Source organism: Diospyros lotus, chromosome 11, assembly GCF_014633365.1.
Source record: "Diospyros lotus cultivar Yz01 chromosome 11, ASM1463336v1, whole genome shotgun sequence".
Taxonomy (NCBI): Eukaryota; Viridiplantae; Streptophyta; class Magnoliopsida; order Ericales; family Ebenaceae; genus Diospyros; species Diospyros lotus.
In genome coordinates, this window is record NC_068348.1 from 13,642,060 (window position 1) to 13,669,816 (window position 27,757).

At 37.0% G+C, this 27,757-nt stretch overlaps 1 protein-coding gene across 1 annotated transcript in view; it reads right to left on the reverse strand.

Annotated features, from left to right (window-relative positions):
- The window catches only part of LOC127813710 (SNARE-interacting protein KEULE), a 72,777-nt gene that overhangs the window by 29,125 nt on the left and 15,895 nt on the right, over positions 1 to 27,757 (reverse strand). The window contains exons 3-7 of the mRNA XM_052354827.1: positions 12,919 to 13,000; positions 3,556 to 3,634; positions 1,968 to 2,018; positions 1,740 to 1,836; positions 1,572 to 1,604 (exon numbers count right to left, since the gene is read on the reverse strand). Coding sequence (XP_052210787.1) covers positions 1,572 to 1,604; positions 1,740 to 1,836; positions 1,968 to 2,018; positions 3,556 to 3,634; positions 12,919 to 13,000 — 342 coding nt within the window. The remainder of the gene's footprint in view (positions 1 to 1,571; positions 1,605 to 1,739; positions 1,837 to 1,967; positions 2,019 to 3,555; positions 3,635 to 12,918; positions 13,001 to 27,757) is intronic.

Here is a 27,757-nt window from a genome sequence, read left to right on the forward strand (position 1 = left end):
TCCACCCAAAGTTGCCTGTTCTGCTTAAATGGCTACTATTGATGTGATTCTTACAGTTAATAAGCTTTAACCAAGAAGAATGATGGTTGCCAAATAGTGCTGTATATGAATAACAGGGAATTGATTATTAGGATGGTGTTAATTCTTTTTGATGTTTGAGAGTGATGCCATAGTTTTAGATTTTTAGTCTAAAGGGAGCAGGCTTAAGGCTTGGCCCTCGGGCAGGTGTTGGAAAGTGGTTATCCTCCTAGGGATAGAGGCAGGCTTTATGTATGGCTTCACTTTGTTTAATGTAGTATGTGAGGATTTAAGGGGTTTTTAAGGTATAAGGGATTGACAAATCCATCTATAGCATGAAGTGATATTCTTGTTTCACTTTGTTAGTGGGTTGGGAAATATCCCCCCTACCTCGCTCGTACATAAGCATGCACAGGTGAAAGGGTTGGAAAATTAGATCAAGGCTGCCATATCAAGGAAGGCTATGTTTTGACCTCCACCACACCTGGCCAGCCTCATTCCCTCTTAGGACCATGTTGGCAACATCTCTGGTCCCCAGCCACCCCCCCAAACTTAAACTTGTAGATCTTATAGCATGAAACCATCCAAGCATTAGAGGGGCTAGACATAGAACCCACATAGAACCCACAACTTTGAACTCCCAAGATGATGTTCCCAAACCCACATACCAAACTAGTTTTCACCCCCTTAAGCCAGTTTTTGGGTTTAATACATTAACTTATCAAACAAATTCAATAATAGATGAGCTATCGAACAAAAATAGATAAATCTACAAGTCGTAGAAGAAATTCAAATTAATACATAATTGCAACAAAAACACCAGTCTAACATTTAATATATTTATAAAAAAATAAAAGATTTAAGTATTCCAAACTGCCAACTTTTAAGTAAAAAACCATCTTCAACTGGGTTGTCACAATTGGACATGCCACATATCCAAATTTTGACTAGTCAGACGAGCAAGCATGACAAATATATATATATATATATATGACACTACAAAACATGCTTTACAGATTGCCAATAAAAATTAGCAACTTATGTAAGAAAAAAGCTCTAAAAAAAGTATAACTTGTACTGATATCAATGCCTCTAAACATAAAACAAATTCTAAAAATACTCTTAGGTAGACCAAAGAAAAATTTTCAACTAATGAAATTGCCAACCTCACAGATAAATAATATGATTTTGTAAAGTTTATCAATCAGCTATGAAAGTGCATGCTCATTGCATGACGTACACCCTCTTTGAGAGGGTCAAATTTCTACACAGCCTGCCCCTTGTTCTTTGCAAAGTGGCTGTTTTTACAAATTGAACTGACTTTCCAGTCACAAAGGAGAACCTCACCTTTGCTACCAAGGCTTGTCCTCATTTATCAATTGACAATTAACTTGAAAAGTCATTTCCAGTCATTAGCCACAGAAAAAAAATTAAATAAATAATAATAATTTGTAACTCCAAAACTCCTACCAGGTAATATAATTCCAAGAGTTCTCAAAATCAAAACAAAATCTAAATAATTTGTGCAATTTTCAGTTGAGCATATAATATACCTGACTATCAATGGCAAAGTACTCCAAATTCATCTGCATGTTTCCAACCATAATGAGAAGAATATCAAAAACTTACTTTTAGCATTAAAAGAACAAACAGCTACAACGAGAAAAACTTTCTGTAGAATCATCAAAAACATATCCTGAAGAAAGCCAAGAAACAATAACCTCTCTCAAGGCACCTATGCGAGATAACACACTTCCATCCCTCTTTATATGATTAACCAATTCTCTTGGAACAGGTGAACTGAAGAAAACAAATGCCCTAGAAACACAACAATAGGAGAAAAAAAAAAACAAAAACAAGATGAAAAGCATAATCAAGAAAACTCTACAACATTTGAAAGATCAATTTGCAACGATATCAGAAAGAAAAACAAGAGGTCCATCAATTACTTTTTGTACAGAGGTGCTCTTCCGGACATGTCAGAGAGAAACATAACAACACTGCATGAAAATAAAGAAAACATGAGAGAGAGATGAGATGGCATGTAGGAGTTTGCCCTACATAAAACTTAATGCAGGTGCAAATTTGAATAACTAATAAATAAATGAAAATTTTCATAGGAGTACAAGCACAAAATTGGAAAACCAAAATACTAAGGTGGTGTTCTCTTTGTGTTTTAATTTTGAGTTTTGAGTTTTGAATTCATTTTGAGTTTTGTGTTTTGAGTGTCTGTTTTGAAATTTTTGAAAACGCGTTCTTTTTGTTATTCTGAAAAACTGTTTCTTAAAATAGAAAACTAGAAAATGCGTTTACTTCAAAATTTTGAGAAAATTTAGTTTAGAATATTTTATTTAATAAATTTGATTGAAAGTTATAAATATTTATTAATAAATTATAAATTTAATTCAAAAAATTTAAAATATAACATAATAATCTAAACATATATAATATATTAAAATTATAAATTATATTTAAAATTATGATCTAATAGTCTGTTTTGAAATTATAAATTATTTTTCACATTAATTTTGAGATTTAAATTACTCATAACATAAATATTAAAAATAATAATAAATCATAAAATAACACAATGTTGATTTATTCAAAATTTTAAAAATATAATTAAAAATAAAAATTAAAATAAAAAATTGGGAGTGGAGATAGGGCTATGGCGGAGGAAGAAATCACTGAAGAAAGAAGGAAGAAATGGAAAGGCAGGAGGCGATGGCGGATCTGGGCATGGCGGTAGTGGCGATGGCGGTTATGGCGGATTTGTGCATGGCGAGCGGCGGCGATGGCGGATCTGGAAGAGGAACGGCGCAGGTGAACGACAAAGCGCGACAGATCTGGAAGGGATAACGACTTGTAGCGGCGGCATAGGCGAACGACGTAGGCTGCGGTGGTAGGCGCTGCGATGGCCGACAAGGAAGAGATGGCGTCTGGAAGGGAAGAGGCGACGACGGAGAAGATGAATGGGGCAATCGCAGTGTTTTGGGTGAGGCGAGAGAGAGAGAGAGAGAGAGAGAGAGAGAACGAGACTGGAGCGTTGCTGGGGGTGGTGGGGGGGCGAGGGGGGGACCGTTTTCCGTGTTTTGTGTTTTTGATAAGTTTCCACTGAAAACACCCAAAACAACAAATTGTTGTTTTGGGTTTCCTTTACAAATTTTTTCCTTGTTTTTGAAAATGCGTTTTTGAAAATAACAAAGAGAACACGTTTTTAATGTTTTGAAAAACTGAAAACTCAAAACAGGTTGAAAACAGCAAAGAGAACAGCCCCTAAGTAATCCCAAACTTAATATTTGAGGGAATATACAACATATTCAGTTTTTAACAATGAAATTTAGTGTTAAAATCTAAAAAGTTGAAGTAACAAGTATTTAGTTGAAAGATGAATTAATTGATATTTATTATTTAGCCTTACTGGAACAATGAGTTAACAAGAAAGATTTCTTTCTACAACTAATGCTCAAATAATCGAGATAACTCCATAATTTAGTAAAAGCCACATGCAGCACAAAGTGAAAAAGAAACAATTACTTCTCTTTGGTCGGCTGGATGAAGTATATGGCATCCATGGTGGGCAGTGGCTGCCTTCGTCTGTAAATGTCTTCTACCACTGCAGAAACAAGTAGAAATAAGAACTTGAAAACAATATTAACAACTGCAAAATAAGCAAAGACAATGTGCCAGCTTGGCTACTTTTTACATCCCACCAAATTACTGTCAGTTACTGCAAAAGATTTCAACTGTTATGCTAACTTTAGCTCAAGCCATTATTACATCGTCACAATCCCTAAATCTTTGAAACAAAAATAGTTGGTTCCTATCACTTTCTGTTGTATTATTAAAAGCCAGATGCTTTTTGTAGCTAATAAGGGTGACATATCATGACATTTGCATAAAATATAAAACCATATATTTTGGACTAAAACAGTCAGTTAATCCCATAACATGATTTAGCATATGCATAATGATGCAGCAAAGCATGACATGAGTTTGAAAAACCCAAAACTTGCACTCTCCTAACTTCACTTGCCCTCCAAGGTAAGCATTCCCAAAATAAAAACACAATTACCATAAACTATAGAGTAAATTGACGCAGAACAGCAGTTAAAATTTGCTGTAAAAAGGGGGAAAAAGAAAACAGATAGAGAGAAGAAGAAGCAGCAAGGGGGAGAAGAAGAAGAAAAGAGAGATCAACAATATTTTAATCACCAAAGCTGAAAAAATAAGGTTAGATTGTGTTGCCCATTTATAGGCAATTAAGGATAACCTATCTAAAAGATAACACTAATCTTTTAAATGTAACTGTAGATAAAATCAAATTGCTAACAGTTGTTTCCCGGCCAGAAATATAATGAATGCTTGACTAGAATCATTCCTTAATTTAAGAGATTGATTGGCCAAATCATCCCTAGTATAGAGACTGATTTTAAAGAGTAATTACCAGCCTATCTTTTTTGAATACTTTCCTGTTTTCTGTATAGTCAACCTTTCCTATTTTCTGTACAGCCTTTCCTAGTTTAGAACAAATGTAATCTTTCCTATGGCGTAAATTTATAACCAAATAAATGGGATTGTACCACACATGTATGTCACAAACCTAGGGTTTGTAATAGGTTAGAAGAGGAATTGGAAGGAATTGAGGGAGGGAATTAAGGGAGAACAGAATAGAGAAGAAGATTTAGGGGAAAATTATAGGCAGATTGAGAGAGAATTCTAGAGAGAAAAATGAGAATATTCATTCAATCAATTTAGGCATAATCCTTCCAACCTCAGCTGTGGCTTACATATAGCCTAACATCCTTCCACATGCTCCCATGTGCAATATAACAACTACCCTAACTGCCTATAGAATAGGACAAAGCCCTATAACAGAAAAAAAGAAAAGAAATTACAATTATTGTATATTGCATGCCAACTCCTACAATTATATTTACTAAACTATCCTTGGGGTCGTTACAATGTAAAAGATAGAATATACTTTTATTTCTCCTATTCTTCACATGGTATCAAAGCCCTAAGTTTCACTCTTTTCATTGTCGTCGTTGTTCAATTACTGCGTGCCTTCATCACCACAATGTTGCTTTCATTACTTTAGTCCTTTTTTGGCCTTTAATGCCTAATATACCTACCAGTTATTGTAGCATGTCTAAAATCTCCAAAACAACCACTCCTATGTCTACAGTAGATGCCGCTCCATTTGAACAACAACTTGCTAATACTCCTATTAGTGAGCTACAAAGAATGCACCATTCACATCGACCGAATGGTAGGAACTATCCCCAATGGTCTCAACTTGTAAGAACCTTTCTAAAGGGCAAAGGAAAGATAGCCCATCTAACTGGATCAACACCCCAGGCCTCCGATCTGGCATTCGCTACCTGGGACATTGAGGACTCAATGCTGATGTCTTGGCTCTAGACTTCTATGCTGCCAAAGGTAAGTAGAAACTACATGTTTTTGTCTACAGTTGAGGATATTTGGGAAACATTAAAAAGCACCTATTCTAAATTGTAAGATGCCTCTGTTATCTTTGAGATTAAAACAAAAATAAGCAACACCAAGTAGAGATCTTTGTAGGTGACTAATTATTATAATAGAATGAATGGATACTAGCTTGAGTTAGATCACTATCAAGACATAAAGATGTTGTATAGCAAAGATGCTACCACTCTTACTTCCATACTTGAAAGGGACAGGATTGTGCAGTTCTTGGTTGAATTCAATCCTGAGTGCAATCAAGTGAGGGTTCAAATCCTTGGCAAGGAAAAACTTTCATCCTTGAATGAAGTTTTTTCTATAATCCATAGTGAAGAACATAGAAGAATAGCTACACTTGATGAACCTAATCCTGAGGGGTTAGCCATGATTTCCAACAAGGTAGATGTCTCACGTTCTAGGCCACAAGAAGAAAGAAATGACTCTCACCTTAGACAACAACAACAAAGCCAGGAAGGTTTGTGGTGTTCATAATGCAAAAAACCAAAGCACACTAGAGAGACATGTTTCCAACTTCATGGAAAGGAGATTGTTAAACAGGATGGGAGGCTTCTGGAATCTACAACCTAGAAATCAAGCTCAAGCCCATCTCACAACCAAGGAACTTGAGAGAATCCCAGAAAAAATAGATAATAGATTTTGTTGCAACTTCTGGACTAGGTGAATTCAATGCAAAAGAAATCAGTAAGCTTAAATCATTCCTAAAAACTATTCAAATTAATTCTTGCTTTCTAACACAGACAGGTACATGCCTTAATTCTAAGAATTTTAATGCTTCAAAAACTGTTAGAAATGACTTATGAATTTGTTAGGAACCCGAGCCTGGTTGTAATTCCTTTTGTGAGAGAATTGAAAGAGAGAGGGAAATAGAGAGAAAAAAGGGGGAAGAATCAGACTAATTCAAAGGGAGAATTGAGAGAGAGAAAAAAGAGAATTTAAACAGGGAGTACGGAAAAATAGAGAGATCCGAGAGAGAGAGAGAGAATTTCAAAGAGAGAATTAACTTTCAATTAATCAAAACTTAAAAAATGTACGAGTGGTACAGCCTTATATAGAGGCTGACCAATACTTTAACAAAGCAATTTCCACTTCCTCCACTAGAGTAACTACTCCTAAACACTACATAATTGTCACTAATCTGTAAATACCTAACTAATACAATTTTTCCAAAATAAAAATAAAATATAACTAGCCTAAATCGTGACATTCCCTCCCCCTTAAAGATTTCTTGTTCTCAAGAAATCTCAGCGGCTAGTCCTTCATCCCACCCCTGCATCATCTTTGCCTTCTTCTCCTTCCTCCAATCCTTCCATAGACAGCAATTGCCTTTTGCACTGGTGGTTTGGGCTGAATTTCTCTCCACACCTGTAGCATAACCCTAGCTACCTCCTCTAGTCCATGGCCAGGGATTTTGCTAACGTATTAACCCTAGGATTCCATCCTAATGTTGTAGTCCCCAGATTTTCGTCCAACTACTAACCTGTTGAAGGTTGAATTCCCACTAGGATGTGGTGCCTTTTAAAGATTGCTTCCAAGGCCATTTTTTGTAATCTTTCCTTCTCAGCAGCCTGCTTGAAAATTGCAGGCTACATCATCTTAACCACTGCCCTCAATTCATCATTAAGTCCGCTAATGAAACTAGAAACAAAATAATCTTCAATCAAGGCAGGAAGTGCATTCATCATTAGAGACCTTAATTCTTCAAAACGAAATTGGTAATCTATCATTGACCCTTCTTGCTTAAACTTATTGAACTCCTCAATTGTGTCTATCATAGGTTTCTCACCAAACCTTATACAAAAGTCCTCCACAAAGTCTGCCCAATTTGTCTTGTCTCTCACTTTGTTCCACCCTTGGAACCATGCATCAGCCATGTCTTTGAAGTAGGTTGTTGCAAGGCTTATCCTCTGACTTTCAGTCACTTGATAATATTGGAAAAACCTCTCACACCTCCTAACCCACCACCTTTGGAAAAACCTCTCACACCTCCTAGCCCACCACCTAGGTTTAGCACCCTTAAACATGGGAATTTCCAACCTAGGTAGGGGTGTGCATTGGTGATTTGGGTGGGGTCCCCTTACCTAGATGGCCAAGCCTATTACTAGTTGTTCTTCACCTTCCTGTGACGTGGAAGCGTGAGAAGGGTTTCCTGCTTGTTTCAAGATCAATTCTAACACAACTCTTGGAGGGAAATCTTCCGGCAGGCTGGCCTGAGACACCTTGGAAAACATCTTCAGGAGCCCATCAATCCGATAACCCAAGTTAGCTACTTCCATCAATCCGATAACCCAAGTTAGCTACTTCCTTCTCCAACGATTGCACAGGCTCTTTGGTGGCAGCATTAGTGGGTGTCTTCTCCTCCCGATAGCGACCCAACTCTTCCCGAGTCTGCCGCAAACCCATCTCCATAACCTCCAACCTTGTCTCTATCTGCTTCGTGCAAGTTCCCTCTACCATTTCCTAAGTCTATTTCTTCCAACTTCACCCTAGGCAGCAACTGTAATTGCTTCCAATAATTGGTAACTACCTTGTACTGCTTGCCTTCAAAATATGATCGGAAACACCAAGATCCAGCCAAGAACTGGACTGCTCTGATACCAATTTGTCAGGAACCCGAGCCAGACTATAATTCATTTGATAAGAGAATTGAAAGAGAGGGAGAAATAGAGAGGAAAAGGGGGGATGAATCAGACTGATTAAGAGGGAGAACTGAGAATTGAGAGAGAGAAACGAGAATTTAGACAGGGAGTAGGGAGGAATAGACAGATCTGAGAGAGACAAAAAGAGAATTTCAAAGAGAGAGAATTAACTTTCAATTAATCAAAAACTACAAAATGTACAATAGTGGTACAGCCTTATATAGAGGCTATTCCACTACTTTAACAAAGCAATTTACACTACCTCCACTAGAGTAGCTGCTCCTAAACACTACATAACTGTCACTAATCTATAATAATTAATACAATTTTGCAGAAATAAAAATAAAATATAACCAGTCTAAATTGTGAAAGGATTCTAGATTCAGGAGTTACTGATCACATGACCTATGACCGAACTATTTTTGAAACCTATAAAATTATGTCAAGTTCCAAAAGAATAACTGTACCCAATGGTCACACAATTCCTATAGCAGGTCAAGGAAGTGTTATACTCAATGCATCACTCCCTATTAAAAATGTTCTTCATGTCCCCAACCTTTCTACCAACCTTATTATTATTCACCAATTGACCAAAAACCTTAATTGTTATGCTATCTTCTCCCCCCATGATTGTGTTTTTAGGAACTGGGCTAGGGAAAGATGATTGGGGCTGCTGAGGAACAAAATGGGCTATATTATCTAAGGAGTTGTGATGTTTCTAAGAGGGACCAGTCTATTCTTGCCTAGTCATCACAAGTTACACCTGCCATGATTGAAATCTGGCTCCATCATTTTTGTTTTGGCCATTGTCCTTTCATTCTATTGCAAACTATGTTTCCTTCTTTATTTAAGGGTTTAAATGTTACTAAATTTCACTATGATGTTTGTGAATTCTCCAAATATCACCAAGTGTCCTATCCAATTAGTAATAAACTTTCTCCCATTCCTTTTTCTTTGGTGCATTCTGATGTTTGGGGACCATTTAGGGTCCCTAATTGTTCTGGGGCTAGATGGTTCATTTCATTTATTAATGATTGTAGTCGAATGACTTAAATGTATCCCTTAAAAGATAAGACAGCCATTAGTACAATTCTATCATTGTTACACAAGATGATTTCCACCCAGTTTGGGTCCCTTATTAGGAGATTTCGTATTGTTAATGCAAGAGACTATTTTAATCAACATGATCATCATTTCTTTCAGCAAGAAGCCATTGTTCATGAATCCTCCTGTATTGATACCCCTCAACAAAATGGGATTGTTGAAAGAAAAATGAGACATTTACTCAATGTTACCCGAGGCCTCCTACATCATCATCATGTTTCCAAATCTTTTAGGGGGAAAGCAATTTTAACAGTTGCCCATCTCATTAATCAAGTTCCTTCTAAATGTCAAGTTCCTAGGGTTTTAATCTAGGAATTCGAGCGACAAACAGGAAGAAGAAGATAGGAAGAGAGAAAGGAGAGAATTTTAGAGAGCTGAGAGAATGAGAGAGAGAAGTAGAAAGCCATAGGGAGAAAATGAGAATAACTTCCACAATTTACTTGATAATTTTAGAGATCTGGCATAGCTTACTATATACAAGCTATCAAGGGTCTTTTTATAGCAGTTACCACTAATCCACTACTTCCCCACTACCTAATAACTATAAATTAACCCCTAACGGTAAATTAACTATAAATAATTCAACAACTGTAAACATAACAACTCCTAATTCTGTTTCTTGACATTCCCCTTCCCTTAAAAATTTCTTGTCCTCAAGAAAATCAAAGGAACTTAGCAACTTGAGGGAATTGAGCTAGGAAATCCAGCAAAAATTTGTTATCCAAGTGCATCTTCAAGGAAATTTTTATCCGCTACTTCAATTTCTTCAGTAATTCCTTCCTTTGCTTCATTTCTACCTTCCATTTGTAACAATTGCCTCTTACATTGATGCCCAAGAAAAACTTTTCTCCACATTTATAACATAATCCAAACTATCTCCTCTATTCTACATTTCCGGTATGGGTTGAAGTCTGGTTACTGCTAGCCCAATTCCTGTAAATGGAGTCCTATGTTTCTTGAATATGGCTTCTACTGTTAGCTCCTGCAATTTCGCCTTCTCTGCTGCTTGATTAATTGTTGCAAGCTGCAGCATTTTCACGATTGGCCTAAGTTCTTCACTAAGGCCACTCATAAAACTTGAAACAAAATAAGCCTCAAAGAGAGAAGGGTTAATAATAATCATCAGTGCTTTAAGTGCTTCAAACTTGAACTGATATTCTAAAATTGTTCCAACTTGTTGAATTCCTCTATTACGTCCGTCATATTCCTGTCCCCAAATCTCTCACAAAACTCATCCACAAATTCCTGCCAAACACACTCTCTTCTAAGCCTAGCCTAACCTTGATACCGTGCATCCGCTGCATCATTAGGCTGAAGCTAGATTCACCTTATGAGAATCCCTTATACTGTAAAACTGGAAAAACTTATGGCATCTCCTTACCCACCATCTAGGATTTTTGCCATCAAATATAGGATCTCCAATTTTGGCATTGGCACCATACTATGAGTATAGGAATTATTGGCCCAGTTATTTTCTGCCTTTTTCTCATTCATCCTTTCAGCCATAATTTTCCACGCCCCTATAGATAGGTAAAGACTACCTGAGACCATTGTAGATAATTCTTTACATGGAGTTGAAAAGTTAAATTAATGAGACAAAGATCACTATGAGAGCCGGGTGTATTTTCAATAGGCTGAAGATCACTTGAGAAAATAGTGGGTTGATCCCCAAATGGAAGATTAGGACTTAAGAGTGACTGCATCAGAAACTACAGACATGGTAGTGACAATTTTGACTAAATAGCTGTAGCAATGAAGACTAAAAAACATAGAATTGAGGGTAGCTGTTGAAGGCTGTACTGCGCCACCCCCCCCCCCCCCCCCCCCCCCCCCCCCCCCCCCCCGCGGGGGCAAAAAAAAGAGCACTCCTAAAGATGGCGGCAGAAAAAATAGGGTTCCAAGGAAGGAGTCTCTGATACCATGAAGAGAAAATAAAGAAACTAATATTTCTTCTATATCAAATGTTGTAGGTTTACAACTAATTTATACCAAAGGAGAGGAAACAAATCTCTCCACAAAAGGAAATAATAGAAAAGATTCCAGAATCCAAATCAAATCAAAGATTACAAATCAGCTCCCTTAATCCTAGAAATGAAATATCTACAACATATCTTCAAGATATACATCATATCAGCAATACATACATACAATAAAATAAAAGTAATAATCCTGATATCTTTGTTTTATTTCCAACACATTATAAGAGCGAGGCTCATATTTATTTTGAAACCCATTCAGTTTCAAGTAGATAGCTAAACACAGTCTGTGCCTTTATCTAAATATTCACAACGTGTCCACATGACTGTAGATAACTTTTGATATGTCTCAATATTTTATTATTAAGAGTATAGAAGGTTCAACACCAATAAACATCCTGCACTCCATACTCTTATGCAAATCCATGTAACCTAAATAAAGATTTATGAATGACCGGTTCATGGATTCAGCAGCAATTAACATAATCAAGACAAACCAATAAAATGCAACAGGAATGATCATAACTTTAAGGTGTCAACATCTAAACCTTTTAGAAAAAGCACTTCTCTATATGACATTTATAAAATTGCAACAAATTGGAGAAGCTTGACATATCCACCAACAAAGAAATAAAAAGAAGTCATTACTTAAAGAGTGTTGGCTCCTAGTTGCCAAGATCACAATACACCAAGGGTCATGGAATGGGGTCGAGGACAGGGTAACTAACTTAGTACGATAGGCAGTACGTGGAGTAGGCTTAGTTGGTATGTTATTTGGGGTTGTGGTACATTTTGAACATTTACTCAGATCAACATTAAATTTATACTAATCAAATTATATATCTTCTTGCTTTGTTAATAAAAGTTATTGATGCTTTAAAGTGTTTTTTTTTTTTTTGGGAACAATATATAAATTTATTTACCTTAATCATTAATCTAACGAAAAATAAGCCTAATATAATAAATATATATGTCCTCTTTTGTAGTGCAACATTATTCATCGAAGCAATAGCGTACAAAAATGAGGGTTGATGCAACACGAATAATAGAAGACAGAGATTTTGCTAAGCAAAAGAAAAAAGGAAAAAAGACAAAGAGATAAGAAGTGCACAAACGTCAAGGTAAATAAAAGAGGAAAAGACAAAACAGTGTGCATACAAGCAAAGGGAACCCGCAAAGTTTTTGATCAGCAAAGAGAACTCCCATCCTATTGTTAAAGAGTTAGCGTGCCATCATCTTCTTCGTCGTGAGCAACAGACTATTGTTGTTGTCAAGCAAAGCAACTCTCTCTCTCTCTCTCTCTCTCTCTCTCTCTCTCTCTCTTATATGGGTTTTCAGCCCTTGACCAAACCCCTTACCCCCTTAACTGAGCCCTTCTAGTCACTTGAAACTCTAGTGATCCAGTTTGTGACCCAAAGCAACCCAGGTCTAGAGATCCAGTTCGCAGCAGGAATGGTACTGTGACCCTGGCATCTATAGGTTAGCTCGTGCAATAATAGCCTATGCCTATCAAAGTAGGCATAAAAAAAGGGTGCAAAACAACCAAGACAACGGACATGATGAAGTATCAACTTAGGTACAAGCCAAGAACCAATGGGTTTGGTCGAAACATCCAAGGAACCATATACAGTCTAAAATTGGGAATTGAAATTTATCAAACAAACTTTTTTATATCTTACATGAAACTCCTTCCTCTGTGATATCTGCCATCTTGCATGAGTAAGACATTATTTTCACAGTCACCCTATCCATGATGAGTACCTACAAGTAACAATTCAGCTAATCATAAATCCAAAATATGTAAGCTTCAATTAAATAAAGGTTCTAAGCATACAAAGAATAACAATGAGCAAGAAAAATTACATTGCATAAGTCACAAAAAAATTAGAATTTTAGAAGCATTACATCTACCAAAAATACAAGTTCTCTATGCCACAATTGGTTAATAGAAAGGGGAGGGACCAAAAAGTTAAAATAAATAATACACACCTGTGTCGACATGCTAAGCAAATTTTCAACTTCAACATTGGTTTGAAGATTTCAAGGTGACAAAAATAAAATAGAAACAAGATTAAGAGAATTATGATCTTTAGATTAGGCAGTATACACCTTGCATATATTCTTAGATGTTCTGTTTATCTTTAGAATATATTATTTCCTTTCATTAGAGTAGCATACAAGTATATGATCCATGTACATCCCATTTAAGAATTTGGGTCAGCTAAAATATTTTTAATTTTTTTAAATTAGCATTAATTTTTCCTTTTTTATCAAAGTAGCATTGGATTGTGAATTTTTACCAAAATAACATCAGATGCTATCCAATCCTCAACTGAGACAGACTCACCAGTTGGGCTGGCGAGTCTAGTACCGAAAGAGACTATCCAGTTTAACTGTTAGGTCTCTCTTTGGTGTAGACCTACCACTTCAACTAGTGGCCAAGCAAGACCCATGGTGGCAGTGGTAGTATAAAAGGTACATCAACGAGAACAAGGGATTCTAGACACAATACGAATACAATGGCCTAATGAAAAACGGTAAGTACAATTGAGAGAAAAAGAAGAGAGGAAAAGAGAACTTGGAGGGAAAATAACAATTCAATTCTATTAAGCTAGGGTTAGAAGTATTTATACCAAAACACTATAATTGCTATTTACAAGCTACCTATGCTGGGTACAAGGTAGAACTACTATATACAGCACACCTAAAACCAAGCTAATATGAATTCTCAACACTCACCCTCAAGTAGGCACATACATATCATAAGTGTGTAGCTTGGAACAGATGTACTCAATCCTCAAACCTTGAAGAGCTTTAGTAAACACAAGTCAACCAACTAATCCATAGTCCCAACAAATGATGTAGAAATATCACCAGAAACCAATTTTTCTTGCACAAAGTGATAGTCTATTTCAATATGCTTGGTCCTTTCATGAAAAACAAAATTAGAGGCAATATAAAGAGCAGCCTAATTGTCACACATAAGCTACATAAACCCTGAATCACCAAACTGCACCTCCTTAAGAAGTTGTTTCAGCCAAATCAGCTCACATGTAGCAAATCCCATGGCTCTCATGGCTCTATACTTGGCTTCAGCACCAGACCTAGCAACAACATGTTGCTTTTTACACTTCCAAGAAAGCAGATTGTCTCCAACCAAAACACAATAGCCAGAAGCAGACTGTCTATTAAATGGACAGTCTGCACATTCAACATTTGTATAATCAATCGCTTGTGTATGACCTTTATCCTTAAATAATAAAATGTTACCAGGCAAACTCAATATATATCGTAAAATATGCACCAAAGCCTACCAATGACCATCACAAGGAGAATCCAAAAATTGGCTAAGCACACTAACAACAAATGCAATCTTTGAAGTCACTATCAGATAATTTAGCTCCTGTTGGAGAGTCCTAGTGGTGGAAAACTCCTAGCAGCTAAGGAATTAGTAGGATAGAAGAAGTCGCAGCCGATAGAAGTCCAAATCTGGCGAAGATAAGGATCAAGAGTAGTGGAAGATAAAATCCCTAAAATCAGGATATGGATAGCAGCAAACTTGTTTAAATTTGTATTCTAAAATCTGTTGTTCTTTATCTCCTAATTAGTAGGATTAGATAGCATAGAAACTTGTATAAATATGTGTTCCAATCTTGGAATGAATTCATCGAGTGTTCATCTCTCAATCCAAGTCTTAGGTTCCTTGTTAGGAGCCGATTGTGTTCATGGTATCAGAGCTCTGTTTGTCATAACCAAGCCTCTCCGATCAACATGGCTGGATTCAATCTAGCACTACCAGATCCTACGATAGAAGAATCTTCTCGTAGCTCAGTTCCTCAACCACAGGTTACACCGGCAACCATAACTCCCACCAATATTCTCACCATGGATGGCCAAACGTTGCAGATTACCCAGCATAAGTTAAACGGAAGGAACTTCAGAGAATGGTTTCAATCCGTGACCCTGGTAATCAAAGGCAAAGGAAAATTCGATTATCTTATCGGGGCAATCCCAACCCCTCCAGAAGAATCAACTGATTACCAGCGATGGGAAGTCGAAAACTCCATTCTCATGGCATGGCTGATCAATTCGATGGACTCAAAGATAGGCCGAACCTATCTATTTTATAAGACTGCAAAAGAAGTATGGGATGCAGTCCAAGAATTATACTCTGATCTCGAAAACACAGCCCAGTGTTTTGAGATCAGAGCGGCTATTAGGACTACAAAACAAGGTGGTCTTGGCGTCACCGAATACTACAACAATCTAGTAGAGCTTTGGCAAGAGATGGATTTATTCTATGATCCAAAGTGGGAGTGCTCGGTTGATAGTCAAAAATACAACAAGATGTTGGAAAAGGAGCGAGTATTCGATTTCCTCCAAGGCTTGAATTCGGAATTGGATGAAGTAAGAGGTCGACTCCTAGGCATCAAGCCATTACCAACTATCAGAGAAGTTTTTGCGGAAGTCAGGAGGGAGGAAAGTCGGAGACGAGTCATCCTGACTCAACCAGAACCAAATACGGGTTCTGCACTTGCTGTATCTAAGAAGGAAGAAATTTCTAAGGCCAAACAGTGGTGTGAACACTGTAACAAACCTTATCATACAAAGCAAACATGTTGGAAACTTCATGGAAAGCCACCAAACTGGAAACCAAGGAGCAAGAAGGAGAGGGAAAGACCAGCATACGCAGTTGCTAGTATCCAGAATGCAGCAACAACACAGACAGCAGAAAAGAGTATGGGATTAAATCTTACAGCTCATCAAGTAGAGTTCTTGCAGAATTTGCTGAATGGCACTCATATTTCAAAAGATTCAGATGGAGGAATAGCTAACACATCAATGCCCGTAACACAAAAAGGTAATTCAGTGGTTTCCTTAACGGCTAGAAGGATGAATGAGTGTTATTGGGTTGTAGATACCGGAGCATCTGATCATATGACCGGATCTACTACCATATTTGAACATTTTCAGGTAAAAGAGAAGGAACTAACAGTTTTAATAGCAGATGGAACCGTATCCTCAGTTAAGGGAAGAGGAAGTGTATGTGTGGCTGGCTTAACTCTTGATTCTGTTTTATATGTGCCCAATTTAAAATGCAATCTTCTATCAGTAAGTAAACTCACTAAGGATTTGGATTGCATTGTAACTTTCTTCCCCTCATATTGTATTTTTCAGGACCGGTCCACAGGGAAGATGATTGGCAGTGCTGAGGAAAAGGATGGTCTTTATTGGATGTTGGACAACAAAGTCTCTCCTAGTCAGTTAGCTTCTAGTTCTGCTGTTCCCATTTTTTCTCTTTCAGTTAGTTTGAATTCTGAAATTTTGCTATGGCATAGACGCCTTGGTCACCCTAGTTTTCAATATTCGAAACGCCTATGTCCTGATTTATTCATCAATAAAAACAGTATGGTGCTCAGTTGTGATCATTGTGTTCTTGCAAAACAAACTCATGGCTCTCATCAACCAAAACCATATACTCCTTCACAACCATTCTATTTGATCCATAGTGATATTTGGGGACCAGCTAGGGTTCCAAACTTGAGTGGTGCTAGATGGTTTGTGACATTTATAGATGACCATACAAGACTATGTTGGGTATACCTAATGAAAGAGAAATCTGAAGTTTGTACAATTTTTCAAAACTTTCACAAGCTGATTCTAAACCTATTTCAGTCCTCCATTTGCATTCTTAGGACTGATAATGGCCAGGAATATTTTTCATACACTTTCACTCAATATCTCACCACAAATGGAATCCTACATCAAAGTACATGTCCGTATACACCCTAACAAAACGGAGTGGCTGAAAGAAAGAATCATCATTTGCTTGAAGTTGCTAGAGCTCTAATGTTTACTAGTTCAACTCCAAACAAATATTGGGGTGAAGCTGTCCTAACAGCCTCTTACTTGATCAATAGACTGCCTACCAAAGTCCTGAAATATCAAACTCCATTGCACAACCTCATGTCCATCTTTCCTCATGTTAGGGTATTCAACACTCTTCCTCCAAAAGTCTTCGGATGTGTGGCATATGTCTATCAAACAAATCCTAATCGCCACAAACTAGAACCTAAAGCATTCAAGTGCATATTCATCGGATACTCACCCACACAAAAGGGGTACAAATGTTATTGTCCTACATCACAAAAATTATTTGTCTCTTGTGATGTAACATTTGATGAAACCAAATTCTACCACTCTAATCAGTCACAAACTAGGGAAAATCATTGGGATCCCACTGTTTTAATACCAGTCATCCTATCTATTTCATCTTTTGTTCCTAGTCAAGAACAAGTACAACCAAACACTGCTGATTGTTCTCAGCCAGCCACCAGTGATCCAAATGATCTTGAAGTATTGCCTACCTCAAGCCTTCAACCTGCTCATCCACCAGCAGAACCAGTGGAGACTGATATGGATAAAGACTTAAGTCCTGAAAAACCTATTAAGGTATATTCAAGGAGACAAAAGCAACTAGATCCTCAAATCAACCAATCATCGAAACCAAGGACAGGTCCACAAAGTGAAGAAGACAGTGATTTGAATCTGCCGATTGCAATTAGAAAAGGGGTCAGATCTTGTGCGAAACATCCAATATCAAAATATTTAACCTATTCCAAGTTGTCTCCTCAGTTTAAAGCTTTCACGACAACCATGGATGAAGTGACTATTCCAGGCAGTATACACAAAGCTTTGAGAGATCCAAATTGGAAAGAGGCTGTAATGGTGGAGATGAAGGCACTGGAGAGCAATCAAACATGGAAACTGGTTGATATACCAAGAAACAAGAAGATTATAGGCTGCAAATGGGTGTTTACTATCAAATACAAATCAGATAGAAGTATAGACCGCTATAAAGCAAGGTTAGTTGCACAAGGGTACTCTCAAACCCATGGGATAGATTATGATAAAACATTTGCTCCGATGGCAAAACTTAATTCAATAAGGGTGCTTCTATCTATTGCTGTAAATTTAGACTGGGAGTTGCTCCAATTTGATATCAAGAATGCATTCCTAAATAGTGAGTTAGAAGAGGAAGTATATATGAAGATTCCACCCGGTTTTGAGGATCAAGGAGCAGTTGGAAAGGTATGCAAGTTATATAAATCTCTTTATGGCTTAAACAATCCCCTAGAGCATGGTTTAAGAAATTCAGCTCAACTTTGAAACAATTCGGCTATAAGCAAGGTGAGGCCGACCATACTCTATTTGTTAAAGCTAGAGACGGAAAAAGATGTATCTTAATAGTATATGTGGATGATATTATCATTACAGGGGATGATATTGATGAAATGGCAACCCTAAAATAGAAGCTAAGAGAAGAGTTTGAGATAAAAGAATTGGGAAATATGAAATATTTTCTAGGGATGGAAGTAGCAAGAAGCAAAGAAGGTATGACAATATCCCAAAGAAAGTATACTATTGATCTCCTAAATGAGACAGGAATGATTGGGTGCAAACCAAGGTATACTCCACTAGAAAGAAATTGGAAATATGAAAAAAAGAATAATGATCCACTAGTTGATAAGGGAAAGTATCAACGATTAGTTGGAAAATTAATTTATCTCTCCGTGACACGGCCAGATATAGCCTATTCAGTGAGTATCGTAAGTCAATTTATGCATGCTCCAACTCAACAACATTTGACAGCTGTTTATCACATTTTGAGATATCTAAAAGGCACACCTGGGAAAGGGTTGATGTTCAAAAAGAATAATGAAAGAAGTGCTGAAGGTTTTTCTGATGCAGATTGGGCAGGCTCAGTAGTTGACAGTCGGTCTACATCAGGCTTCTGTACAAAATTATGGGGAAACTTAGTTACATGGAGAAGTAAGAAGCAAACAGTTGTGGCAAGAAGTAGCGCGGAAGCAGAATTTAGAGCAGTTGCTCAAGGGATTTGTGAATTAATTTGGATAGTGAGACTAATGGAAGATCTACAAATGCCTCTAATCAAACCAACAAGGTTATATTGTGATAGTAAATCTGTCATAAGCATTGTCAACAACCCAATACAACATAATAGAATGAAGAATGTTCGAATTGATCGAAGTTTTATCCAACGAGAAATTGAAGAAGGAGATATAAGGTTATTATATATTCCTACAATAGACCAAGTGGCAGATGTTCTCACCAAATCCATGGCAAGACCGGGATTCGAGACTCTCATTGACAAGCTAGGAATGAGAGATATCTATTCCTAAGCTTGAGAGGGGGTGTTGGCGAGTCCTAGTGGTGGAAAACTCCTAGCAGCTAAGGAATTAGTAGGACAGAAGAAGTCGCAGCCGATAGAAGTCCAAATCTGGCGAAGATAAGGATCAAGAGTAGTGGAAGATAAAATCCCTAAAATCAGGATATGGATAGCAGCAAACTTGTTTAAATTTGTATTCTAAAATCTGTTGTTCTTTATCTCCTAATTAGTAGGATTAGATAGCATAGAAACTTGTATAAATATGTGTTCCAATCTTTGAATGAATTCATCGAGTGTTCATCTCATCTCTCGATCCAAGTCTTAGGTTCCTTGTTAGGAGCCGATTGTATTCAGCTCCCCAACCAATCTCCTATAATGCCCTGGATCATGAATAGACTCCCCTTGTCCAAGAACAAGATCAGAATTAAGATCCATAGGCGTATCAATGGGCCTAGAATCCAACATGCCTATCTCCTCCAAAATATCAAGAGCATACTTTCTTTCAGAAATACAAATGCCACGCTCAGATCTAGACCTCAATACCCAAGAAATACCTCAATGGACCCAAATCTTTAATTTGAAAATGAGAATGCAAATTAGCCTTGAACTAGGAAATCCCCTACTCATCATCACTGCTTAATGACAATATCATCTACATAGACAACCAAGTAGATAACACCAGAAGGAGCATGGCGATAAAAAACAGAATGATCAGCTTCGCTCCTAGTCAATCCAAAAGATTAAACTATAGAGCTAAAGTGACTAAACCAACACCTAGATGATTGCTTCAAACCATACAATGATTTCTTGAGGTAACAAACTAGGTGAGACTCCCCCTAATCAACAAACCCAAGTGGTTGCTCCATATAAACCTCCTCAAGAAGATTCCATGGAGAAAAGCATTTTTTTTAATACAAGATGATAAGAAGGCCAATGTCTAAAGCATGGATAGAAACAAAAGAACTAAAGCAATCTTAACCACAATGGAAAAGGAATCTCCATAATCAAGACCAAAGACATGTGTATAACCGTTGGCAACCAAACGTGCTTTCAATCTGTTAATAGCAGAAGCCTCTGCAACTGTTTTAGGAATAAAAATAGATGAAAGGGCAAAAACAAAGACAAAATGGATAGAAGAAAAACAATGATAGCTTAGCCAAATCCAAACAAGATGAGGATTACGAGAAGAATGAGTACCTCTACATAGAGAAGACTAAATCGACTGAAAATTGAAGGAATAATGACACTTGTAGGGAGACAAGCATCTAAAGGAACTACAGTATCCAGAGGAACATGAGGTGAAGAAACCACACCATCTAAAGGAATCAAAGCTGGAATAGGAAAAGGTCAAGAAGGACACTAATATGTTAAGAGAGGATGAGAAGGAACAAGAAAGTAATGGAGAAGAGATAACAGAACCAAAGAAGAAAAAGAAGGAATAGGAAAAACCTCATCAATAGCTGAGGAAGAAGAAAAGGAAAAAAAAGCAAAGAGAGGACTGGACTCAAAGAAAATACCATCACAAGAATGAAAATAATGATTGAGATAGGGGGAAAACACTTATAACCCTTCAAAAATTGAGAACACCCCAAGAAGACACATTTAACAAATCGAGGTGATAGTTTGTCCCTTGCTGGAGATAAAAGATGAACAAAACAAGCAGAACCAAAAATACAGAGAGGAAGAGGATTTAAGGGTGCATTAGGAAAAAGTAGAGTATGAGGAACATGTCCATTAAGAATGGTAGAAGGCATCCAATTAATCAAATAGCAAGAAGTCAAAAGAGCAGCATCCCAGAAAAGAAGAGGAACATGCATATGAACCAATAAAGTACAAGATGTCTCAATGGGATGATGATTTTTACGTTCTCCTACCCCATTTTTGTGGAGCATACAGACATGAAATTTGATGAAGAATGCCATGAGAAGATAGAAAAGATTGAAAAGACTTGGAAAAATATTCCTTGCATTATCACTTTGAAGGATATGAATAAAATAATCAAACTGAGTCTTAACCTCTTTATAAGATGAAGTAAATAAGGACAACAACTCAGTTCAATCCTTCCAAATAAAGCCAAGTACAACAAGAATAATCATTAATAAAAGGAGAATCAACTCTTTTATTAATCCAATTAGGAAAAGAAGAGTACATGTTTGCCCAATTGGCAAGATTCACAATCTAAAGACTGTAAAGAAGACAAAGATGGGGCCATCTGTGTTAGTAAAGACAATGAGGTGGTCCAATCTACAATAAATTGACAAAGGTGTGATTGTAGTAATAGTACAACCAGATGGTAAAGAGAGATGATAAGGACTTTAGATTCATGTTTGTGCCAATCAATCATCCAGTATCCTGATCCTACATCAAAACAGAATTGGAATCAAAGATAACCTAACAATCAAGAGATATGGTCAAATGACTAACAGAGATAAAGAAGGCAATGGATTGGCTTGGCCTCTACCCATAGGAGTGGCCTTAAAACCATCAGCCACCATAATAGAAGGCAATGTATTTGAGGACTTAATATGAAGAAAAAAAAATTAATTACCAGAAATATGTTCAGAGGCTGCAGATCAAGGATCCAAGGACTAAGCAATGAATGAGATACACAAGCAGAAGAAGAAGAATCCACTATTGGAAAAGTAACAAAATCTGCCATAGTTGTGAAAGGCGTGCCTCTTGTGCAAGGCGCAAGGAGCACAAGCCAATGCACCTTAGACCCCCCAAGGCAAGGTGACCTTAAAGAGGCACACACCTCAGCAGAGGCACGCATGAGGCACGCCTCTCATATTTTTAATATTTTTTTAAAAAAAAAAATGAACAAACCCAGCCCTAAATACCCGATGGAGACGGACCCAAAGCCCGAAAAGCCTCTCTTCCTTCTTGCAACACCAAAGAGCAATTTATGCTTCTTCTTCAAACAAGATTGGCTAGCCAGTGACAGAAAAGGACCAGACCACTGAAATAGTTATGTTTTTTCTTTTTCTCTCTCATCTCATCCCTCTCTTTTTTCTTCTATTTCGGTTCTGCCTCTCTCTCTCTCTCTCTCTCTCTCTCTCTCTTTAATTTTTCTTCTTAAAAATTAAAGATGATCACTATTATTAAGGGGAAATGCTGCCAGCTTTTTTTTTTTACCTTTTTTTTCTCAATATTTTGCCTTTTACAACTGTGGGTATTAATCCATCTGAGTTCTTATTTTTTTTCCAAAATTATACATTTTAATTTTCAGGTTTCTTTCTATAATCAAAATTTTATAATATTCTTCTTAGTCAAAGATTAGTACTCCTCTAACACTTAAGAGATTAACACTTAGAGATGAAGAGGAAGATCTTGATTTTGAAGAAGAATACGAAGAAGAGGAAGACTTTGGAAGTGACCAATATAATTTAGATGATGATGATGACGATGATGATCAAGAAGATCATCTTATGATTGATGATGATTGATGTTGGATGTTATTATTGTTGTGTTTATTTTCTTAAATTTTTTTGTTTGATTATGAATTGTTTATGCTTGGATTTGATGATGAATACTTATTAATTTATTATATTTTGTTTTTATCCTTTTAATTTGCCTATATTTTATTAATTATACTTTTTTTCTCGGTGCGCCTTGCCTTGTGCCTCATGCCTTGGGCTCCAAGACCACTTTACGACTTACTGCGCTTTGCGCCTTTAATAACTATGGAATCTGCAGCTTGTGCAACTTTGGCTACAAAGTAGATGCCTGCTTAGTTGCTTGGAACTGGCGAAATTTGGCTAACTCCTCCCCAAAAATAAGCTGAGAAACAGCACCTGACCTTAAAATAACACCCTGACCAGCTAAAACTGCAGTAGAAACAGAGTCTGCAGTCAATTGGTCAGTGGTATCATCTATAGATGCTACATTTGCTTTAGGTGGACGACCATGTAATGCATAACAAGTCTCTTCATAATGACCTGGTTTGCAACAATACAAGCAAAACAGTCACTTTTCCCCTTTTCCACCATGTCGTGGTTACTTATTCTTGGACTGATTACCAAAGGATGTAGCCTGAGAAACCATAAAACCACTCAGCTGCTGAATCAGGGCCAGAAAAAAGTCTAAATACAAGGCAACGGCCTTGCAAACACTTCTTCCATAGTAGGAATCACAGGTTCACTAAGAATTTGTGTCCTGACACTCTCGAAGTCAGGTCTTAATCCAGCCATATAAGCACCATGAACAGTTCATCACGTTGGACACGCTGTTCAACAACATTTTTAGTGACAGCATGATATTGAAATATGTCATAGCGGATTGAATTTTTCCCAGATATGTTGTCATATCTAAATCTCCTTTTTGAAGATTATGTTGGAAATGTGGAGCTTGATTCAATTTATGACACCCAAACAGAGCTGGCACGGGGGTCCCACTGCCCAATAAACAGATTAGGAATTGGAATAGGAAGATTTGGTTCCGAAATCCTAAATAGATTAGGAATCCTGTTCATCTATAAATATGTGGGCATATTGTAATTACAACCTTCTCAAATAGTGAAAAACACCTAGTGTGATCGTGGACATAGACATTCTTTACTAAACCACGTAAATTTTGTCTTATGTGTGTGCAATTTTGTTCCAAGATTTTTTTTCTTTTTTTCTTCGCTTGATTCATTCCCTAACAGATTAAATAATGTACTAATAATTGTGTAAAAATGAAGAATGTTGTTTGTATAAGCCCTTTGTGCATGTGGCCATAATTTTGCACAACTTTTGTAAACACGAAAAAGAGATACTAGATCTAGTTCAATGAACTGCCACAACACAGAAACAAGATGTGCATTAACTTTATCCCATAATGTCCTATCATTCTTGGGTATCTTGTTCAATTACTTAGTTAAATGATCACTAACCCCTTGGCCTCAAAACCACATTTTAACTAAAGCTGACCAGGAAAAGTAAATTTTCCCATTCAGCTTTTCAGTTGTAATCACAAATGTACCAGATATGTTTGGAACAACAACAGAAGGATTGGACATTACCTCTGAACCAAACATGTTGTAGTAAACCCTAATTTCAACAACCAACACAATTCCAGAAATCTCAACCAGAACACTATTTTTCAACTTCAGGAATTCCAGAGCAGATTGCACCAGGGAAAGAAATCTCAACCAGCTGATCACAGCAAATCCAGCAGGCTGGACCAGATTTCCAGAGATCCAGAGAAGATCAGATCCAGAGAAGGTCGGATCACTCTTGATCTAAATGGAAGATAAAATCCTCAGACCATGAGGATTCAATCCTACTTTCATCAAATCTGCTTCAATTCTCCAGATTTACCCCTCAATGGCTCTGATACCATGAAAGATGGTATATAGAACTGAGAGAAAAAGAGGAGAGGAAAAGAGAAATTGGAGGGAAAAGAACAATTCAATTCTATTAAGCTAGGGTTAGAAGTATTTTTACCGAAACACTGTAACTGCTATGTCCAAGCAACCTATGCTAGGTGGTACAACTAACATATACAGCACACCTACAACCAAGCTAATATGAATTCTCAACACTTTACAAAATATACTGTAATGGATAGCAATAATGGGTGAGCTGAAATCCATGTGGCAACCCTAAATAGTAAAATTAAGGCATGGCGGTGGTGTTTCCATGTGTTTAGGGACGGCAATGGGTCAACAAATGGGTCCCATTTGCCCACTTAAAGTTAAAATGATTATGAAAAATTCATTTTGAGTCATAGACATAAAATTTATTTGAACGTTTACTAAAATAAGCTCTAATTATCCATTTAAAATTGGAAGAAGTTGGAAAATTTAATATTTGAAGGATACAGACATAAGACACATTTTTAATATAAATGGATACACAAATGGGTAAATGGGCAACCCATTGCCATCCCTACATGTGTTCTTCTATCAATTACCACTTCAGCCTATTTTGGTATCACAATCAACACTTGGCAAACTATTAGTACTATCTAGGCCTAGTCAACCCCAAAGTAAAGCCTAGTCAACCCCAAAGTAAAATTTTCACATCATTTGTTCATCAACTTAGCCTTGAATCACTCCAATCACATTCACAATCACTTAATCAAAGACCAATTAACAACATTAATCCATGAAATATGGCATACACCCCATGGACAAAAGTGAATGGAGTATAACTTACTAGTATCACCTATTTGGTCTTTTTGATTAAGTTGTGAGAAAAAGACCAATAGAAGCAGCTGTAAAACAAGTGGATGAAGTGCAAGAAATTTCTAGCAAAAAAAGGAAAGGAAGACCAAAGGTTTAGTGGAAGATCTTTAAACATGGCATGTGATATACCTGTTGTCCTTTATTGTCAAGCCCAGTGGTTGTGAAATCGGAGTCACTACACAAATCTAGACCTCTAACCATCTCTATCCAATGGGCTTGGCACATTGGCACTCTTATCGCCATCTTCTTAGCCATCACCCTAGCTTATAGAGGTGGGAACAATGAGAAACCAGTGACATCCCATGGGAGATGGGAGTCAGCAAGACTCCCTCAACTCCCTGATCCAGAAGTCACCAACTCCCAAGGGATTCAGCGGCGGCTAAGGACAAGATCAGAGGACTCGCTGGCAACCTCCAATGTCTCCTCCAAGGGTTAGTAAAGAAAATAAGAAGTAAAAAAAATAAAAACATAAAACTGAAAATGAGCACAAAAAAGTCAAACATGTTAAGTTTTCAATTTTTTTTTTTTTTTTTGAATAAAAATGTAAACTGAAGACAAAAATTTGAAAATGAAAACTGAAAACAAAAAAGTGAGAGCTCTATCAAATGAGCCCTAAACAATCTAAAGGGGTTTGAAATTTAATAAAATATTTTTTTATTCAATTCACTCCTCCGGTGCATTGGCGCCCACCCCCCAACACAAAAAAAAAAAAAACAAACAAAAAACAAAGCTGGGCCATCACAAATCTAAGGAAGCAGCAGGAAGAAGAGATGAAGGCCTTAGCCAGGGATGGTACTTGGAAACTTGCAAACCTTCCAATTGAGAAAAAGTCAATGGGATGTAAAAGAATTTCCAAATAAAAGGTAAAATACAACCCTCAATTGTTAATTCCACTCAAGAGACCTTATTTGGACACCAAAAACTGCAACCCCCCCAAAAGTAGTTCACAGTGGCCACCATGACTTTTTCTCTATTGGTAGTTGAACGAAAAGTAATCAGCTAGTAGGCCTCCTCAAGTAAGGGTGAGATGCTTACTTGAGTAAAGGATTAGGTTAGCTGACTAACAAGAAGATTTACTCGAGTCTGAATTAGGGCATCTGGTGTGTAGAAAGATGACTGTATATGATAATGGTCTCTATATTCATCACTGGTGTGTACATCAGTTTATATACATATATTCCATTCCTAGATTATGAATCTACATTAATGACAAGTCCATATAATAATAGGAAACAATTGGAATAGGAAACTACTAATTACAATTATGCATAATTTATTTCCTATTAGGCTAAACTATATTTAGTAACATAGAATAAAAGAGACAGCTAGTGATTTGGACAACTAGTGATTCGGTCAGCCGAATCATTCCTGAATTTCCACACTCCCCCTTAAGCTGGTCTAAAGATATATTCCATGGCCAGCTTGCTTATGAGTTTGTCAAATTGTCTTCCATGTAGCCCCTTTGTAAGTATATCTGCTATTTGATCACTGGTTGGAATGTAAGGCATACAAATCAGCTTGTTGTCAAGCTTTTCTTTGATAAAATGTTTGTCAACTTCCACATATTTGGTTCTATCATGGAGAACTGAGTTGTGGGCAATAGAGATAGCAGCTTTGTTGTCACAATATATTTTCATAGGAGTGGATTCAAATGCTTTCAATTCTTCCAGCAGTCTTTTGATCCACATACCTCACATATCCCATGAGCAACTATCCTTAGCTTCTGCACTATTTCGTGCCACCACGATTTGTTTTTTACTATGCCATGTAACAAGATTTCCTCCCACAAAGGCACAATAACCTGAGGTTAATCTTCTATCAGTAACACTGCCAACCCAATCAACATCCGTATAAACCTCAATCTACAGTTGTCCATGTATTTTAAACAATAAGCCTCTTTCTGGGGTCCCCTTTAGGTACCTCAAGATCCTATACACAGCTTCAAAGTGTTTAGGACCTAGTGAATGCATAAATTGACTCACCTTACTTACAGCAAAGGCAGCATTGGGTTGCGTATGAGATAAATAGATCATCCTTCCAACTAGATGCTGATATTGTTCCCTGTTGACCACCTTTTCAACTTGGGATGGTTGTAACTTTAGGTTGGCTTCAATTAGAGTTTCCATCACTTTGCAACCTAATAAACCTGTCTCATCAA